This window comes from Branchiostoma lanceolatum, chromosome 3 (assembly GCF_035083965.1).
Source record: "Branchiostoma lanceolatum isolate klBraLanc5 chromosome 3, klBraLanc5.hap2, whole genome shotgun sequence".
NCBI classification, from domain to species: domain Eukaryota; kingdom Metazoa; phylum Chordata; class Leptocardii; order Amphioxiformes; family Branchiostomatidae; genus Branchiostoma; species Branchiostoma lanceolatum.
In genome coordinates, this window is record NC_089724.1 from 11940195 (window position 1) to 11958836 (window position 18642).

Sequence of the window (18642 nt, forward strand, 5' to 3'; positions counted from 1 at the left end):
GAAGAGTAGCTGTTAAGCTAATTGTGGATCCCAATAAACTCAACTCAATAACATCTATTTTCCGTCCAATGGTGCAACAACGTTAATCACAAGGGATATCTAATGAACTGGCGAGTTTATCATTGTATGGGGTTGCACGGGGGAGTTTTTATAATCACATTTTTTTACAAGTAACGTTAACGTTTCGTAGTTTCTTTCGGGAGGCGGGCTGGCCGGTACAGGAATGTTGTATTTTGATAGGTATGATATGGTTTGTGTTGCACCCTTCTTTCAGCAATATGCGAGTAAGAAGAGAGTGGCAAGTTGCAGACTTCAATCATTATGCAATGTTTAATTTTCCTGCCAAAAATCGTAAATGGGCTTTTCGTGTCTAACGATACAATATATAATTTGCTATACTTCATTCCGACCCATTGAGACCTAACACAATACCGGCAATTATTACGATTCACAAAACACCTTTTAGCTTGGTATAAGTTCTTAAGTCTACGTGGCTCTTATCGAAAGATTTGAAAACTTTATTTGTGTCTTTATGACATAAGAATCCAATGACGTCACGACCATTGTTAGAATGTGCGCGTCCTTGACAACAGGTCACTGGACGCGTCGAACTTAGAGACGCCAACGGACAAACGCTACCTTGGTAGCAAGAAAAACTTTCGACGGTATTCTGTCAGGAAGTTCGTCAATGCTTTCATAGCATAATGGAGGATGAAAACAAACTCAGTTCTGAGTCTCCCACGAAGAGACTGAAGACAGAAGATGTGCCAACAACTGGAGCTAACATGGCTGCTCCTGGCATATCCTGTGTGAGAAACGATGAATCAGCTTCCTCAACTCTGCGCTGCCTTGCGAGGATGCCCTCATCGTCTCAAGAAAAGGATGTAAACGTGCTGGAAACGGCCAAACAGCCCTTAAAGATAATCCACCCTAGGACCCTCTTCACTCAAACTCCTAGAAGAGAGACAGTGTACGCCACAGCAACGCCCCTGCACCTTGTGGGCACCTCCACTACCACGGCATTGGCGCTTCAAAACGCAGTGAACACAACGGCTCCCCACTCAAGCCTCGTCACCCTCAATAACGAGATAAGGACCATGGCGGCAGGTCAGTGGCCATGTCGACCTGAAACATAGTTTGTGTAAAAACAGTGGGGATTGTTAATTGTTTTAATTGTTGTTTTAGACTAATTGTCTTGGGTGATTGTTTCTAGATTGATTGTTGTCTTGTTCTACAACAGAAAGATTAATTGTCAATTGTAACGTTAGGTTATTGTGCTATATGGGTGCACACCTTACGGACGATAATTTTGCCTCACTTATGGATACATCTGTGTACGCGTTATGTAAACACTATGCTTTCAACATCTGATGGCAATCTCCAACTATTTGCTCCAACTCTTTGACAGTGTCACTTAATTGTCTATTTGTTTGTGAGCGCTGGTGATCTTTTCCTGACACTACAGGGAGAGATCCCATCGAGCAAGCACGAGAGAGCCATGTGAAGCGCCCCATGAATGCCTTCATGGTGTGGGCCCGTATCCACCGGCCTGCCCTCGCGCGCTCTCATCCCAGAGCCAACAACGCCGACATCAGCTGCCAGCTCGGGGAGAAGTGGAGTCACGAGCTCACCAACGAAGACAAGAAACCTTACTATGAGGAGGCGTGTCGCCTCAAGTCACTGCACAAGAAGGATCACCCAGGTATACGAAAGGAAAAAGCTATGGATACAGCACTACAGCTGGTTGTCGCAGTACTCGTAAATCGTCAACAATCAAAATAATTTTGTAAAAATCTACAAACAACTTAACTTTCCTTTTTTTACATTCATCCAAGAGCCAATTTTGTATTCAAAATAGGTCACTCGTTTGATGAATCATAGCATTTTTATCAGTTGTTTATAAGGCTTAAGTGAAGGCTTAGATGAAGCAACGGCAGTAGCTGTGAGACACCTGTACCATCAAATATTTCATCAATGTTTTTCTTCTTTGAGTTCCAAGAAATGTACATTTCTGACCTTTCCTAAGGATGGGTGTACCAGCCCAGGCCAGTGAAAAGAAAGAAGATGGCGTCGCCTCCCTCTGTGTTGTACCCGGGACGGACGGTTTTCCAGTACAGAGCAACCAATGGTGTGACGTACCCACTTCTATTGCCTGCGCGGCCGCCGGGTGCCCTTCCTACTGCTTCAGGTGATATACAATTGATATTACAGTTTACATCTGATTAGGTCATCCTATAAGGGAGCACATCCCAGTTTATTTGGGGTTTCAATTGGAGGCTGCGCACCCTCAAGTCTCAGAGGTACTGTCTCTTCCAGGGAATTATTCCGAAGTAAATCAACTGTGTATGGGGTGAAAGCCTATCCCTTCCGCTACAAGACCAACTGAGTTCTGTTTCTTCAACCTCTCAATTTTTGGTGAATTATAAGAAAAAATGATAACTTTCACGTCAAAATGATGCGAAAAATTTGGCATTTTCGCGTAGGATAAAACTCGTAGAAAAACATTTTGCAGCAGTAACGACTGATGTTGTCAGACAGAGGAAAATCTAGTGTATAATCGAGCCAATTATAAAGAAAATTCTAGAACTTAAGTTTCTTTAATCGTCCACGGCGCGAGGCATGTCAACATCACCCACAGAACGCAACAAAGGTCAATCTCGGGTCACGGGACACCTCACTATCAACGCGGATGGATATCCAGAAATACGGCTCGGACCGAAACGCAATTTTCACCAAAAACACACCAATTCATACGCTTTTCAGCCATGCTAGTATCTAATATCAGTCCGAAGCACATTATGAGAAATGTGATCTCAAACCCAGCACCTCGAAACCCTTTCGTCACTTTCGCTTACTATCCGATGGACTGCCGGGGTGTGCACCGATAATGATGATGAAACCTACTACCGTTGGTCGAGTTGAAAAAAGGGTAATTGTTGTGATTGTACATTATGGTATCTTGTATTCTCCACAACAGGACAGGTGCCGTCTGTGGCCTACCGGGTGGTGACGTCTGTCCCGTCCACGACGCCAGTGCTCATGCCTTCAGCAAAGCAAACGACGATCAGTGGAGACGAGTATATCATGCAGCGTTTCCTCAGCGACGTAACCACGTCGGCCTCTCGAGCTACAAAGTTTTTGCAGCCGACTACTCCAGTACAGGCCAGTCCGTTGGGTCTCACGAGAAAGACCGTGCCGTCGAAAGTGATTAAAATCGCCAGTGTTTCTTCTTATTCCTCCACCGCGACTCATGGGCAGGCACCTTCGGGCAACAAGGTGAGCTCGCTTCCCAAGCAGCCTGGGGGCACCATTACTTTCACCGACGACTGGCACCGACGGGTCACTACTGACGACAAGCCCGACGGCAACCGAGACCCACTCGTTCATGCGTCCAAGGGGCTCCGTCAAGACGTCATACTGTCTGCGTTGAATAAGGCCGGGGCTGGGGGGAGCAACCCTGCAGGCACATCCGGTCACGACATCCGAAACATCGAGAGAGACATGACGGACTTCGACGAAGGCATCTTCGCGTCCCTGGAAGGAACAGAGGGAGAAGGCACCTCCATGGAGAACCACCCGCCCTCTGGAGAACCCCTGGACCCTCTCGGTGCCTTTTCAGAAGTGGAGCTGGACACCTTCATTTCCGACATCTCACATGAAGGGCCAGCCGAGCATGCGCAGTGTCAGCAGTCCACGATGCAGCCGACCCCCGACCCCTCCAAGGCCCCCAGTCTGTCTGAACTGTTGAAGCAATAGCTCAGAGAATAGAATCGTCAATCGATAGTCAACATGTAAACAACGTGCTCGCTGTTCATAAAAGTTGTAAATGTATAACACTGTATATATTTTTATGAGCCACCATTCAGAAGTTTTCCACTAAGTACAACTTGTAAATAGCAGGTGCTGACACTTTTTCAATGAGTCATATTTCATTGGCAACTTTTGATTTGATGAAATAATTGTTCAGGTCCGGGAAAGCTTTTGTGAGAAGTTTTGTGCGGCGGTCATGGCAAGTAATAAAATTGAATATTCATGAATAAACGTGTCGACGTATTTTGAAGGTTGAAACGGTATCAGTGTGAACAATCTTACCTAAGGCGAGCCATGTATATAGCCAGATTCTTTATTATCACAAATAAGATCTGATCATGATCAATGGAAATCTAGTGCTGTCTTTCCAACCCCGTATCTCTTAGAACTTCATGAGGGCCTTTAAAAAAATGATTAAAGATTGAAGTCCTTAGCCAGCCATTACCTTAAATCTTAAAATTGATGAATTTGATGACTTTTGCTATGGCCTTCATCGACGGACAGGTGGAAGATCCATTTGTACACTCGCGTCACATAAGAAAGCTGGCTGTGTACACATGTAGTTTGTTATGCAATGACACTAAAGTGGCGACTCGCAGGCGGATCTGAACCCTCGCATCATATATCTCCTCAGTCAGTTCAGTGATGAGCAAAGGAAGATTTCTCTTGACACCACGCCAATAATTCCCTGCAGTGTTATACTGTAAATGCAGAAATGTTCGCGGTGGTTTTATGTTCGCGGTTTTCGTGGCGACCGTTTCACCGCGAACTTACATTTTAAAACCACCATGCCATGCACCGCGAACATTTTTGTTCAATACTGTAGCATTGTGACTATAGTGACTGCCGTGAAATTGAACGGCCACCACGAACACCGTCAATTTCCTCCTTAAATGCATTTGCAGTATGGTTAAACCCAGTGACGCAACATTTAATGCCATATCGTGCTTTTACTATTGATAGGATGCTAACTTCAGGAAGTTAACGCTATATATATAGCGTTAACATTATTGTTAACTTGATTAACTTGATCAACTTGATTGGTTAAATCGTGCCCCCTAGCGGCCCTCCGAATGATGGTCCCCTGTGGAGAGGGACCGTTATGGCCCCGAACAGCGAGAGTTCGTGCATCACAAGCTATATCTATAATTTGTTTAGCCTAATCTTACTGCGACAGGACAATGAAAACGTATACCTGCCGGCACAATGGGAAACTTTTGTGGCACTCCCCATTATACGTAATGGCGCTGTCCGTTGAACTCCTCTTGACCCGTACTTCCGGTGCCGTTAGAGGGATGTTTGTAGGCAGGCAGCAGGTCAGAGCTCTTTGCTTCAACGTTCGGCCGCGATGGAGTCCAGAACTGACTACAGACACTTAGGATAAGTTGCTGCTCTGTACATCGGACCTTGTTTCGATCCCTGTTCATTTAACAGCGTCAACACAGCAGAAGTAGTAGTGTGCAAGAAGCGATCGTCACAGACCATGATCGGGACCCTGTACATGTTCTGAGCGATCTGACTCAGGTGTAGGATCCTCAGGGTTCCGGCCGCAGTGAGAGTGATCGACGACATCCGTCTAATGGTGAGTCGACAGTTGTATTCATGAATGCATAGACTGTGGGGATTCATATGTAGGTTTGGGAAAGAATGTCTATTTTGCGGTCAGATCGCAGACACCCGCTCAAGGCTGGATCATGATAGAGTGGAGTTGGTCTCAGCTGACGTGACATGACATGACATGGCCTGATATCCCGTCGTGCAAAAAAATAGGCAGATGACATTGAAGTTTCCCATGTTGTCAAGGCTGTACGTTATTAATGGTCGCGCTGCAAAGCTACTGGAAATGCTGATGCCGAACGCGGAAACGGGAACCAGCGACGGAAGTTCCGCTTTTTCGTCCCGCCCACAACGCGCAACGTCGGCATTTAAAAATCCAACATTTGGTGGCGTGGGCGGGCCGTGGGTTAATATTTCTCTACCGACAGCTAGGCCTGAACACTGCGCTTACCGACAAGTGACAGAGGTAATGAAGACTAGCCTTTACCATGTCTGTAAGCAGAGTTATATTGTTAAATAGCTATGTGTAAGGTCACAGCAGGAAGAAATGTTTCGGCGTGATTGTTAACGATATATTGATCGTGACTGTTGTGCAAAATCCAACATGTCCGCCGCGCCGTGCCGTGCAGGGCCGGTGAGCTGATGGGGAAGGCGGCCTGATGTCGGGCATTTCCAGCGCTGCCTTCCCGTGTTTGGCCAAACCAGTTGTGATGTAACTGGTACGTCATTGCGATCGATAGTTTGTCCCTGAAAACAGTAGTCACTCAAATGAGCTTCGCGGTTTCTCCTTGAAGGGGCCTCACAGGTGAATTCTTGAGTCAGTTTTCGGTTGGCCGTGGCAGCGAGGATGAAGCACATTTCCCTTGAAGTAGATTGATTACACATTGATTACACTTGTACTTGATGGCATTTTACATGGCATAGACAGACAGTCATGGTGTAGATTTTTAATACGTAACATGATTATCACTCTGTCATTTGATCTGAGTTCGCAGATATCCTATATATTTGATGCCTTCTAAAGATCTTTAAGTTAAACATTAAGTCAAAATGGGGACCAAGGAGAATCAGGTGAGTTATGTTGGTAGTACTTGGCACTCCAAAAAATTCACTGGTTACTCATCTTTTATGGTGACCATTAAAATATTCTATTGAACTCAATATCTATTTGTGTGTGTGTGTTGTATGTCAAAATTACATATTCGGTCACAGCCACAACATTTGTCCCTGAGGTTGGCGTCTGGTTATTTGCATATGAATAGGCGTAGTGTTTGTTGGGCAGAAGATGACCCTGGGCAGAACCTAGCTATAGTGTACAGGTGAAACGGTAATTTAAGAACAGCCCCTTTCCCGTCTTTTGTACACACATGTCAGACTGTTTACAGTGTAGGGGTTAAGGCACATTGGTGGAGGGATATGTATCATGATTTGATCTCAGACCAGGAAAGCTATGCAGAGCTCCTGCATCAGCATTTGCTAAAATCAGGTAATAGAACCAGAATTCCTTCATGTTCAAACCCTTTCAAAGTTTGTAAGGTATATCTGTAAGGTATATGTGTAACATTACACGCTCGCTAAACTGTGAAGTGATTTTGTATGCGGACGGTGTCTATTGGGGCATTGTCCCAAAATAGCTTATAGTCCCTCCAGTCTAGGCAAGAATATTTTATAACTTCCTTGCTATAGGCAGTGAGAAAGAACTATTAAAAATTCAGCACCTCTGAATTCATTAGTAATTGAACTCCTTACATGTACAAAGAGAAAAGATTTGCACAGCACTATGAATTGGGATAGTACCATATTTGGAACAGCTGCTCAGCTCAATGCCTGTCACTGTGAGTACCTGTACATGTACCTGCATGTGTGGCAGGATCTGTTGAAGGTTTAGTTCTTGGTGAACTTCTTGCTGATCGTCAAAATGATACTGTAACAATGTAACATACAGTCTGACCAGGGAAGCAGAGAACCCGTCTTGCAGTTCCATACTTTAATTGACCCAAAGTGCAGTACTAAGTACTGCACTTTGGGTCAATGGGAGAGTGTAGGTGTACATTATTTAATGATGTGGTTCTCAATAAACATACAACTGACAGTCTTTTTTTAACCTCCTTGGTTTACAATGTTCCTCCCTGAAGCCATTTACTATGATTTAGCCCACACCTGAGCCATCATGCATATCTAATGGTCATGTCAACAGATGTCCCAGTATTTGATCTTTGAAAGTTTGACCCTAAAGTGGAATAGCTATTGCTAATGCAAGTCTCTAATGTACCTATTCAATACACATATGATGAACTCTCTATTCATTGTACTACGCTGATGCTGATTTAGTGTGACAAGTTATGTATGTGTCTATGTGACTCTGCTCCCAAGGGATTTGTAGGTAACAGGTGTAACATTATTTACAAGTGTTTGAGTTGTTTATGAATATGTAAAGTGGGGAGGGGCTGTGGGGCTGCACCTGTATTCCTTGGTGTTCCAAAGGTCAATTATGACCTACAATAGGAATGGACCAGGAAAAAACACACAGAAACATAGTAACGAAACACCTTGTGGCTCTCCCAAGCTCATGGCCACATGCATTGAATATACTGCCTCAGACACTTTTCTAGGGAACATCTGGTCTGATGTTTGGGATGTAGCCATGGTCTGTTTTTATGTCATCTTGGGTGATTTGATAATTAGCCTTCTCAGGTACTCCCAAGGTTTAAAATATTTTTTTAACCTCCTAGGTACTCCCAAACGACTCGGATTGGGCATTTATGATATACAAGGTGGAAATGTTGGGATGGTCATTTGTGTTAACTTTAAATGCATCATCTGAGGGAGCTAAAACTGTAGTAGGGTATAAACACTCCTTTGTAACAAGTGGTGGAAAATAGTAGTACAGGTCATCTTCAGCAAGTAGTAGACATGTGAAGTGGTCCTTGTTGCCATAATGAATAAACAATTAGTCTAATAGGACCCCTGGTGGTTAACAAGTGAACTCCAATTAAATGCATGCCTTCCACATTGTTTATGTAGAATATTTAGAAATTAGACATCTCATGCATGATCATGATGTGTGATGGTTTGTTGATATCGTTGTCTCAACTTGCATGTACATCTTGTTTCTTCAATACCAGGTGACTTCTTGAAAAGAGAGCATCCCTTCAGCAGAAATGATGGAATCTCCAGTGGAATCTGACAAGCCACAGTACACCTGTGGACAGTGTGACCAGACGTTCTCCTCCAAGAGCCAACTGGCCAACCATCACAGCACCCACACCTGGAAACAGTGCTACCAGTGTAACTTCTGTAGCTACACTACAACATCCATCAACCAGATGAAGAAACATGCAGAAACACACAGCAGTAGAAAGTCTGCCCAAACCACTGCAGAACCAGGGCCAAGAGCGGGAAATGGTGATCAGCAACTTGACAATCCTGAAGAGACAGTAGAGATATCAGATGAAGAGTGTGCTGCACCGTCCCCTGGTGCTGATGGAGACAAAGAAGCAGTGATATTGATTGAAAGTGATGATGAACATGAAAATGAGGAAGAACATTACAAGCATAGCAAAGAAAACACATCCAATCTGTTAGAAATCCAGAGGTACTTAGAAAGTGCCACAGTAGCAAAGAATGAACAGAGTATAACTGACAGCCAGTCTTCCACCCCCAGTTGTGCCAATGCTGCTCCTCTGGAGACACCCCTGAGTCTAGATACAAAACCTGAACAGAACTTGTCCCAAGAAACTGTGGAAAGAAACTTCCCCACAGGTAACAGTCAGCAGTCGAGAAATATTTTTGCCCAGTTGATGGGAGACTTTTCAGTTGCAACGTTGCAGCCCAGTTCACCAGCCACAGATTGTATTACATCAAATGTTACTGAGAGACAACAGTCACAGACTAGTAGTAGCAGTACTTCCCATGATGGTACCAACACTGCATCAACTGTGAGAACAGATGAAACAACAGCTGACCAAGGTGCTGATATCCAGTGTGAGGTAGTCAGTTCTAGCAATAGCACTGGGAAAAAGAAGAGAAAGAAAAAGGAGAAAAAGCTCTGGACTTGTGATTGTGGATTCTCAAGTTACTATCTCGACAACTTGAGAAGACACATACGTAAGGGGAGCTGCGCCCAGCAGAAGCACAACGTGTACAGGGCGCGGCCCAGTGTGGCGTCCACGGAGGCAGGCGCGAAGAAAGCTGCCAAGCCAATACGGTTTGAATGCTCAAGGTGTTCCTTCTGGTCAGCCAAAAGATCAGATTTGGTCAAACATCAAAAGACTCATATTAAGACTCACTTCTGCAGTGAGTGCCCTTTCCAGACGAAGCACACCGCCAAGTTGAGACGACACATGCAGATGCACGAGGTAGATCATATTTTCAGTTGTACTAAATGCTCCTTCAGTAGTGACCGCAGAAATGTCCTCACTAGGCATAAGAAACTTCATGAGGATGAAATTTTGAACCCAGGTGTTTCTCAGAAAACATCTACATCTAAACATGTTCCAAATGAACCCGAGCTTGCATGTTCAATGTGCCCCTTCACAACCACAGAAGGCAAGTATTACTTGCTGGAGCATGAAGCTGAACACTATGAGGATAACAGGATGAGATGTGACCAGTGTGATCTGACGACTTTAGACAAGCGCAACTTTCAAAGCCACCTTTGGAGCCATGATGGCCGAAAGCCATTTGAATGTGCACATTGCCCGTACAGAACTGCACATGCTAAGTCTCTTGACAGACACCAAAGAAATCATAATGCAAACCTTCCCTTCCAGTGTCATCTATGTTCTTTCTCAGCTAAAGGACAAAGTCCTCTGTCTGCCCACATGAATGTGCATGGCATGCGCAGCAGGTTCGATCAGAAGATAACTGCCGAATCAGAAAGCAGCAGCAGGAAACCGAGTGAGTCAGAGGAAGAGGATGACTGTGGCAGTGCCTCTGAAACAAATGACAGTCTTGACGCCAGTGAAATGGAAATACCACCTCAACAGTTGGACAGTAGGAAAGGGGCAGTTGAGGAAAAAGACAGCAATGATGATGGTGAAAACTTTGATTGTAAACACTGTTCTTTCTCTGCTAAAGACCGGTATGTGCTGCTCCTACATGCAGCCAAACACTACAGTGACATGATATATCGTTGTGATCAGTGTGACTTTAAGAGCAGACACAGTATTTCCCTAAAGGAACACCTGTTTATCCACCTTGGGCAAAAGCCTTACGCCTGCACAAAGGATCCCAAGTGTCCTTTTATTTCAGCCCATCAAGGAAACGTGCGGAGCCACATGAAGTCTCACTCTGCAAACCTTCCTTTGAAATGTAGGTATTGTACATTTTCAACTACCCGTCAGTCTGTGCTGACCAAGCACCACAGGCTTCACTGGCTGGCCAGACAAAAGCCGAAGCAAGGAACAAAATCTAGACCTAAGCCGGTAATAAAGCACACTGTCTACAAATGCAAACATTGTGAGCATACTGCACATAGTCAACATGCGCTGATGTGTCACCAAGCTGAGCACAAAAACCTACGAGTCTTCCAATGCAACAAGTGCCAGTTCTTTACAAACTCAAGATTTATCTTCAGGACCCATAGAAGTAAGCATCTCAGCAGAGGCAAAGTTGGAATGAAGCAAGGGGACAGTGGAAACAACAGACAGATGGAGCCCTCATCAGTTCAACACAACCCTTTCAATTGCTCAACCTGTTCCTATACAACAGACAAAAAACATCTTCTGCTGGTGCATCAAGCTAAACACTCGGGCGACAAAGCTTTTCACTGTGATGAATGTGACTTTTTTACACTAAATGTGCATAACCTGATTCAGCATCTACGCACACATGTGCGAGAAAGAGGCAAGAAGTACAAGTGTCCTGAATGCCCATATGTGGCAGAGAGGCAAAGGGCTTTAGTAAATCACACCAACAACCACAAGGCAGATCTACCTTTCAAGTGCAAGTATTGCTCCTACACTGCAACCAGGGGGTACTACATACGTGTTCACACGCTATTGCATATGCACAGTAAGACGGACAGGGCAGAAACTGAAGAGAGCAAAGGGGATAGTGACGGTGTTCGCAACACTTCCACAGATGTCGGTGATCCTGAGACATCACGTGATGATGCAAATAACGATGGCAAGGTAAATTCAGAAAAGGGGAGCAAGCCAGTTCCTGGTATCAGACTGGTTATGACAGGATCAGGGCAGTACAGAACAACGGAGCCGTCCAAGCCAGCGAGTAAAATGATCTACTGTGATCACTGCGACCACAGCACAACTCGTCCTCGTGACATGAAGGTTCACGTCAGGCTCCACACCGGAGAGAGACCGTATGCCTGCCCCGATTGTCCCTTCAGGGCCATCCAGTCCCATCATCTTCAAAAGCACCAGAAGTACCACCAGGCAAACTTGGCCCAGAAGTGCAAACTCTGCACTTTTTCTTGCAGAAGTGCCTCGCTGCTAAGGTCACATGTCCAACTGCATAATGACAAAAGAAATTGGCACAGGTGCCCCCACTGCAACTTCATGACCAGCAGTTTCCGTGTTGTCCACACCCATATAAAGAAGCAGCATGTCTTGTTGGCTTCAAGCTCGACAGAAGCTGCTTCTGCCCTTCCAGTCGAGAAAACGAGTCCATCTCCTCAACAGGATGATGTAGTTGATGTTGATGTTGAGGGAAGCGAAAGTGCTGAGGAAGAAGGTCGGGCAGAAGAAGAAGGTGTGTATGTTGTAGAGGAAGAGGCAGGACAGTCTCCTGATCTTCAGAAATCATCTGACAAGCGTGAAGGGGATGGTGATAGTGCAGATGATTCTGAAGAGGAGGTAGATGTGTTGAGTGTAAACCAAGAGCAAGACACTGCCTACCACCCTCCTGGTACAATAAGTAACACTGATGATGCAGAAGAAAGCCAAGTGAAGTGTGATCACTGTGAGCTTTTTTCAGCAACCCATGTGGACCACCTCATTCATCTTTCTGTTCACACTAAGGACAAAACAATATGCTGTGATCAATGCGATTATACTACTAGCAATAAATCCCTCTTCAAACAACACTGGCAGATTCACACAAGTGAGAATCTCTTCAAATGTGACCTCTGTCCATACAAAGGCACAGGCAGAGCAAACCTTCTCCAACACCAGAGCTTCCATTCAGCCAAGCAAGCACTGAAGTGTCGCTGGTGCTCATTTTCATGTTCAGAACGACAGCACCTTGACAATCACAGCCGACTTCATGGGCAGGGTCGTTTCAAGTACAAGTGTCAGTACTGCCAATTCAACACTGACAAGGTCTTCCTGCATCTTGTACACAAAGCAAAGCACTCCAGCACAGGGATCATGAGATGTAATATGTGTAAGTCATTTCAGACGAAGGACGCGGAAGCACTGAAGGAACATCTGAAGAAACACACTCATCAGGAGCATCCCTCCAAAAATCTCTCATTCTTACAGCGTTACAAAGCCAAAGTGTATGCTGAAGATGACCTGTACGGATGTAAGCTTTGCCCGTACAAAACTCTCCAACCAAGATCTTTGATTGTTCACCTGTCGTGGCATGGCGCAAATGAAGTCTACAAATGTCCATTCTGTAATTTCTCTCACACTCGATCATATATCATAGATGACCATAAGAAGCTCCATGGATATATGGGGTCCTTCAAGTGTAACCAGTGTAGCTTTGCCACAGATGAGAAGTACCGACTGCTTAAACACAAGGCCATGCATTCTGGTAGGCAGTCCTTCAAGTGTGATCAATGTGATTACACAACAGATAACTCTCATAGACTCAAGATTCACACCACTCGACATAATGGACAAAAAACGCATATGTGTCCCCTTTGTCCCTTTGAAACAATGAGTAAAACAGACCTAAAGGTGCACAAACAAAAACATGGCGCAAAGCACTCTCAGAAATGCAAGTACTGCACCTACTCGTGTGAGAATAAAAAACACCTTGCGAAACACTTGAAGCTTCATGAAGATAAGACAGAACTGAGGTGCCTGAAGTGTGACTTTGTAGCCACATCAGAGTGTTCACTGTCCTGGCACGAACTCAACCATCATAAAGACAATGAACAACAGCCAGACAAGTCTGTGGTGACAGAAGAATCGGATAATAATGTACCTACATCTAGTGTCAATTCACCATTGTTAAGCACCTGGCGTTACCAAAGAAAGAAGTGTCCCCAGTGTCCGTTTGTAGCCCAGGATCTAAATAGGTTACAGGATCATGTACAGAAGCATGGGGCGGCCCTTCCCTTCAAGTGCAGGCAGTGTTCCTACACATGTGAACGGGAAACAGATCTGACCCAGCACTCCAGGTGCCATGGTGTCAAGGGGGCATTCGTGTGCAAGGAATGTCCGTACTCCACTGAGAAGAAACTTGGCCTGCTTCTGCACCAGGTGGCGCACGCGTCTGATGGGATGTACAGGTGCGACCAGTGTGCCCTGAAGATGTCAGACAAGGAGCTGCTGCTAAGCCACATGAAGGAGCATGATGGCACCCAGGTCTTCAGGTGCTCTGAGTGCCCGTACAGCACGGTGATTGAGAGTTACTATGTGCTGCACCAGAGGAGGCATCACGTCAGATTGCCGCTTTGCTGCAAGTACTGTTCATACTCTGCAGGCAAGAAGAAAGACTTTGAACAGCATACGAGAATGCATGAACGAAGATTTCACTGTACAGAATGCACATACACCACCGACAGCAGATATCATTTCCTTGTCCACAAGGGCCTTCACACGGAAATGAAGGTATTTTCATGTGACAAGTGTCCTTTTCACACTAAAGCTATGGTAGCGCTCAAGAACCACCTGCTCAACCAGTGCAACAGCAAGAAGCTGAGGTGTAGCGAATGCCCTTTTGCCACCGACCGGAAAGAGAACCTCATCACTCACATGAAGTACCATAATGTCAACCTACAATACAAGTGTCCTCATTGCTCCTTCTCCACAGCACTGGGTTGGCACTTAAACAAGCATGCTAAGGTTCACAAAAGAGGCACAGTACAAAAGCCCTCAGCATCCTCAAAAGAACAGCATGATAGCAGGAGTGACAACGAGGAGCAAAAGAACAAACCGTCTTTGACAGAAACTGATCACGACTCAGACGTGGAAGTGGAGGATAGTGATGAAAATGACAATGCTGACCAGTTTGAGACTTCAGAGAAACACATGACAAAGGATGACTGTCATGGCCCAGACACCAACGGAAACACAGATGAGACCATGGACATGACTGAGGACGGGAATGTGCCTGGGGAAAGTGAAAGTTCTGAAGGGAAAGTGATGGATGTCTCTGAACCATCCACACCTGTCACCACCAGTACCCCTCAACCAACAGAAAAACAGCAAACTGTCTTTAACCTGGTTAAGTCATATTCCAGTTACCACCTGTCATGCAGGTTCTGTCCTTATAAGACATCAAAAAGGATTCATCACATGTCCCACGAGGCCAAGCACGGCGTAGATCTGCCGTTCAAGTGCAGCAAGTGTTCCTACAGCGACCGCTACGAGGGAAAGATTGCCATCCACATGAGGGTCCATGGATGTCCTGGGAGGTAAGCGCCTTAGTAATCAATGTAAAAATCTAATTTGAACAAGGAAGATGTTCTACACAATATGACATATATATATAGGAAATGTCCCAAACAGTTGTTTGTTTAAATAAAGAATCTGAGGCCATTTTTTTATCTTGTGCAATGTGTAATGCATTTTACTGCATTGATGCAGAATCTGGTATGTTTCCCGTGTGTGCTATTTACAGTTGCCATCCATTTTTCATTTCCTCCATTTTTTTAAGGTACCAGTGTCCTCATTGCTACTACTCTACCAACAACGAGGGCTTCTTGCAAGTTCACATGAGTTCACGGCACAGAACATCCAAAGTCTTCCACTGCTCCAAGTGTGACTTCTCCACACAAAGACCAAAGTACCTGAAAGAACACATCTACAAGCAGCACTTGTGCAAACCGCTCCCCACCAAGGTGAAGGTCCTCGAATACAAGTGCATCAGGTGTACTTTCCAAGCTGCTACCTTAGCTGATCTCTGGGAGCACCACAAGATACAACACAAGCAGGACGACAAGCACTACTACAAAGATGGGGTCTACAAGTGCCGACACTGTAGCTTTGTGGCGCCCAAACATCATCGCATGGCTCGCCACATCAGGATCCACCTGCGAGACTTGGCCTACACGCCACAGCCTACCGACAAGGGGACGGAAGCATCCAGCTCTGGAAACATCGAGGTGACGCCGACAGATGGGGATGATGTTGGCTCGGATGAAGACGGTCAGGGAGTGCAATTTGTCGGTGACCAATCCAATGCCAAATACTGTAAAGTGTCAGATGAAAAACCAGTGGGGAAGTCCAAGAACACAGCTCGTAAGAGTGTGTCACTGTGGAACAAGGAGAGGCCAATCTACCAATGTCCTGACTGTGATTATACGGCAACAAGGCAGCACCTGCTACTGGCCCACGCCCAGAATGTTCACAGGAAGGAAGCTGAGGTAGAGAGAAAGAAGGTTGCCCACTATCCTCGTCGCTTCAAATTATTCAAATGTCACTCTTGCCCCTATTCTAGTTACAGACAAGTCCATGTCACCATTCATGAGAAGTACCACACTGCCAACTACCCGTTCAAGTGCGACCAATGCACGTATACCTGCCAATTCCTGTACAAGCTCCTTCAGCACAAGGCACTACATGAGAGGGGCGACAATGTGTCTCCCCCTGCCATGCCCAGAAACATTACTGTGTACAAGTGCCCACTGTGTCCCTACACCAGCTACAAGAGGACCGTTGTTCAGGAGCACAAGACGTACCACAAGGCTGACTACCCTCACAAGTGCTCCGAGTGTTCTTACTCCTGTAAGACTGATGCCAAGCTGCAGGATCACATTAAGCTGCACACTCCAGACAATGCTGTTGATCAGGCACAGGAGGAGCCAACTACGTCCCAGGTTTCTCACCGAGGGCAAGCATCCTTGTTTAAGTGCTCAATGTGTCCATACACGAGTTACAAGGGTGAGCACGTCTATTGCCATGAGCGTCTCCACTATGCCAACCTCCCAAACAAGTGTTGTTTTTGTACCTACTCTTCCTTGTTTGAATACAAGGTAAAGCAGCACCAGAAACTGCATGAAATGGAAGATGGGTTGGTAATGGGGCTTTCAGACACAAGCAAGGATGCAAGCCAAGATGCAACATGTAGTACAATGGAAAGCAGCACTCATGAAAATGACGAAGATGTGACAGCAGCGGCACATTATTACGCTGATGAAGAGTTGCAAAGTGAGGGTATTCTATCAAAGAAGCGGGGCCTTAATGCTGTTTTTGACAACAGTGACCGTTATCCTCTGCGTGCTGAAGGACGCCTCTCGATTCGCCTGTTCCGGTGTGCAAAGTGTCACTTTTACAGCAAGTCCTGGCGTCTCCTGCAGCTCCACAAGGCCCAGCACGAGCTGAAGATGATCAGAACTGACAGCATGAAGAGGTCGCTGCCTGCAGCCCAGCCCGACAGGGAGGCAGAGGGAGGGAGGTACTTCTGCAGGTACTGCCCCTACGGATCCACACACATCAGCCACGTGTGGAGGCACGAGGAACGACACAATGCCGGCCTGCCCTTCAAATGCAGGTGTGGTTTCTTTACTTTTCTTCTGATGGGGACATACAAACCTAACATCATGTCTTTTGAGTATTTTTTGGTCATGAGTGACACATGGAAATATTTAATGAGTTGGGCAAATACTGTGCAAAAGATTTTAAAAGGGGGTTAACCCTCAGTTCCCTAGCTAGATGTGCAGTAATATAAAAATAGGGACTGTTCAAACTTCACAGTTGTGGGTAAAATGTTCTACTACAGATAATTCATGATCTTGATAATTTTTCAAGATACAGTGGGTTAACCAACCAACTCTGAGCAAGATATATGTACAGATTTTAGCCACCCTTGCAGAAAACTCTTGTAGAAAAATATTAAAGTCAACTCAATTTCTAAACTGGCACTTCTGAGAACAGGCGTGTCCTAATTATGTGGAATATTTGGATCCATCAGGTACTGTTCGTACTCGTCCATGTTGGAGTTCTGGACCGACCGGCACGAGGCGGTGCACAAGGAGGAGAGGCAGGTGGAAGCCATGCAGGACATTAGGGACCTCCAGATCCAACCGGAGGAAAGGTCCCCAGTGTTCGCGTACGGGGACGACAAGCTGTTCGCAGGGATCGACACAGAAGAGGAGCTGGCGACAAACAGCGACGGCTCGGACGACGCGTACTCGTGCCGACTGTGTGGGCGGACGTTTGAGGAGTGGAGAGCGTACCAGCAACACGCCCGGCGACATCGGCAGGCGGGGGGAGAACATGTCAGTCATGCGGTTGCCCTTGGAGACCCGTTCACGGGAAGGGTGTTCTATGTGTTCACGTGTAAGCTGTGTGGGCGCCGCTTTACTGGGCAGGTGGACTGGATCCAGCACATGCAGCACCATCGGAGAAACAACAGGGTTCCTGATAGAAGATAGCTAGATGGGGAACAAGTATCAAACCACAGTCCTCACTTTGATATATATTGACCGACTGCCATAAAGAAAAACATGGTATGCTAAAAGTGACAAAACAGTGAAGCATTGGTATGATGATCATAAACTGATATAGATCAATTGTAGTGTATTAGACCGAGGAGGTTGATTATACGTGTCTGTGTTATCTCATTTCAATCATTTCATTTCGGAAATTACATAGTCCCATATAATCATTGTGGCCTGTGGCCATTTAGAATAGTAATACATGTATGTCATGTAGAACACTTTAAAGCTGTTTTCTGTGAATCTTTGTATGTATGCATTCAGACATGAATTCCTCTTGATGAGTATGATTCATTTTACAAAAAAATGTTGTATATTATGATATAGCAGTAAGAACATATCAGGATATTTTTGAAAGATGCTGTTATCATAAATGTATGTTTGATGATATATTTGTATATGTTGCAACAAGTTGGGTGATATGAACTGTATATACAGTAAGTATATAACACAATGCTGCATACATAGCGGCAAGAAAGTTGACTCTGTCCAAAAGGACAATGATGTACAAGAACAGCTGTTGCAAGTGTTGTTGAGTATGCATGTATAATGAATGTGCTGATAGAAACAAAACAACACAAGAAGATATTTTGAAAACTTGAAGTCAATCTCCTGTCATATCATGTTTGGATTTCCTCACATCTTGGTTTATCTCCAAGCAGATATGGGGTAAATTGTCACAGTAATTCCTGTTTCCTTTG

At 45.2% G+C, this 18642-nt stretch overlaps 2 protein-coding genes across 2 annotated transcripts; both read left to right on the forward strand.

Annotated features, from left to right (window-relative positions):
• The first annotated feature begins 309 nt into the window (after positions 1-309).
• LOC136430292 (uncharacterized) lies at positions 310-4068 on the forward strand. The gene is made up of 4 exons (XM_066420772.1): positions 310-1107; positions 1466-1702; positions 2027-2188; positions 2978-4068. Exons 1-4 carry the CDS (start codon positions 705-707, stop codon positions 3754-3756), a joined length of 1581 nt encoding a protein of 526 aa, XP_066276869.1. The 5' UTR covers positions 310-704; the 3' UTR covers positions 3757-4068.
• Positions 4069-5069: 1001 nt separating this feature from the next.
• LOC136430293 (uncharacterized) lies at positions 5070-18544 on the forward strand. Its single transcript, XM_066420773.1, has 4 exons — positions 5070-5392; positions 8493-14917; positions 15160-16995; positions 17416-18544. Exons 2-4 carry the CDS (start codon positions 8529-8531, stop codon positions 17876-17878), a joined length of 8688 nt encoding a protein of 2895 aa, XP_066276870.1. The 5' UTR covers positions 5070-5392; positions 8493-8528; the 3' UTR covers positions 17879-18544.
• The last annotated feature ends 98 nt before the right edge of the window (positions 18545-18642 follow it).

What these genes read in the sequence shown, in the direction of transcription:
- LOC136430292 (XM_066420772.1), top strand. Translation starts at nt 705, where the DNA reads ATGGAGGATGAAAACAAACTCAGTTCTGAGTCTCCCACGAAGAGACTG. An exon ending in GCACAAGAAGGATCACCCAG is followed by an intron (nt 1,703 to 2,026) that starts GTATACGAAAGG and finishes ACCTTTCCTAAG; the next exon opens with GATGGGTGTACCAGCCCAGG. An exon ending in TGCCCTTCCTACTGCTTCAG is followed by an intron (nt 2,189 to 2,977) that starts GTGATATACAAT and finishes TCTCCACAACAG; the next exon opens with GACAGGTGCCGTCTGTGGCC.
- LOC136430293 (XM_066420773.1), top strand. Translation starts at nt 8,529, where the DNA reads ATGATGGAATCTCCAGTGGAATCTGACAAGCCACAGTACACCTGTGGA. An exon ending in GTCCATGGATGTCCTGGGAG is followed by an intron (nt 14,918 to 15,159) that starts GTAAGCGCCTTA and finishes CATTTTTTTAAG; the next exon opens with GTACCAGTGTCCTCATTGCT. An exon ending in GGCCTGCCCTTCAAATGCAG is followed by an intron (nt 16,996 to 17,415) that starts GTGTGGTTTCTT and finishes TGGATCCATCAG; the next exon opens with GTACTGTTCGTACTCGTCCA.